The 1,638-nt window shown below is 29.1% G+C and overlaps 1 protein-coding gene across 1 annotated transcript in view; it reads left to right on the forward strand.

Moving 5' to 3' along the window:
* Window positions 1-768: 768 nt before the first annotated feature.
* Smp_171450 (putative mind bomb) overlaps window positions 769-1,638 on the forward strand; it is a gene marked incomplete at its 5' end in the record, with an annotated part of 30,739 nt that continues 29,869 nt past the window's right edge. Inside the window, one exon of the mRNA XM_018789773.1 lies at window positions 769-812. Within this exon, the coding sequence (XP_018655183.1) occupies window positions 769-812 (44 nt within the window). The remainder of the gene's footprint in view (window positions 813-1,638) is intronic.

The raw sequence follows: 1,638 nt of genomic DNA on the forward strand, positions 1-1,638 counted from the left end.
TGTACTTGTTCAAAATATTAAGCTGAAATAAAACTGTCTTTTTGAATTAATACAAATCATCTCCCATACAGTAATGAATTTGGTTGTCCAGTGTTAAATATTCAACGAAGTCCATTGCCTACTTCCCTTCAACGTTAATAAGAGATCATGATTACGGTTTATAGAACTTAGGTTACAATATTGTTAGATTTTGTCAGAAAGACAGATCACACAACCGTTGGCCCCTTTACTGTTAACTTGTAAACTCTTGCCTATTTGATCATATATACCCTTGTTATTTTTGAATGAAATTTCAGTTTTTAAAACACGATAGTTATGAAAATTAGAAACCGCTTTTCATTCACAACCACGACTACAAAATGAAGCTAAAAAAATTCATGGTTCAGAAATTTGAATATGGTCTATTAGTATAGCATGTTTTTTTTAGAGAAAAATTCATTAGCTATTCCTTTTTAGAATATGTTCCAGTGGGATACTACTGAATTTATAATCACTACAGTGTATACTTGACAACTTAAAATTAATGAATGATTGGGCAAATCACAATGGATATTATTAAAAAATGTGATAATTTTGATATATCAAACTATACAAAATTAGTACAAATAATCAGAGAAAAAGGATGACTAACAGAATATGCTATCTTGAAACACGTTTCATAATAAGAAATATAACACTATGATAACTGTTTTGTTGAAGAGTTGAAAGAGACACAAAAACGAAAAACTACCTCAAATTGTATTCACTGCATTGTTCTAACTATCAACAATGAAACTGACTCGATTGTATGGTCTCATCAATCAACAAGAAAAGTTTTTATCAAGCTTAATTTTTTGAAATCATACAATCCAATAAATAATGAGCATACATAACAGACAAATTATAAAATTAATACTGTTCACTCAACTTATATATATAATTTCGCTTAAATGGTAAGGAAATAAACGAGTTTTTATAGGAAACGACAATAAAATTTGACTTTTCAGAAAAAAAACTAACACATTATCAGTATCATTTATACACGTCGGTCGTATACAATAAAAAGTCAACTTGAGAATAAAATACCAATTCATAAATAATTGTATTTTTTCATGGACATTCCAGTTCATGTGATCAATACTGAAGAAACTTGGTTTTGTTAGCGATATAACCCACGTTTACATGATTAACGATTAACTTACTGTTTAAGAATGAGAAGATACCCTATGAATCACCCAGGTTCTTTGACTCAATTAATCTATCTCACATAGAGTAAGCGGGGATTAATACAATAAAATGAATTTTATTATATACCTGCCACAAATATCCTCACTCATGCAGTCCGATCAAGGACGTTAAAAGTATATAAGGTTCGATTATTATATATATAATCTACCTAATGAGAGTTAGTTAGCCTTATAGACACCAGTTAAGTATACAAAGACTAAAGAGCATTTTATGTTACGTTAGGTTCACAACGATGTACGTTTGTACAAATATACAGCATAACTAAGAAACAAAATGATACATAGCTGTAAGTTAATTACTTCCATCAAACATACATCTGTTTTCACAAACTTTTCCCGAGCAATATTTTTAATATTCACTACTATAGAATGATTCAGTTTATTACCGATCGTTACAGTCATCTTGAAATTG

The sequence above is a fragment of the Schistosoma mansoni genome, chromosome W, assembly GCF_000237925.1.
Source record: "Schistosoma mansoni strain Puerto Rico chromosome W, complete genome".
In the NCBI taxonomy this organism is placed as follows: Eukaryota; Metazoa; Platyhelminthes; class Trematoda; order Strigeidida; family Schistosomatidae; genus Schistosoma; species Schistosoma mansoni.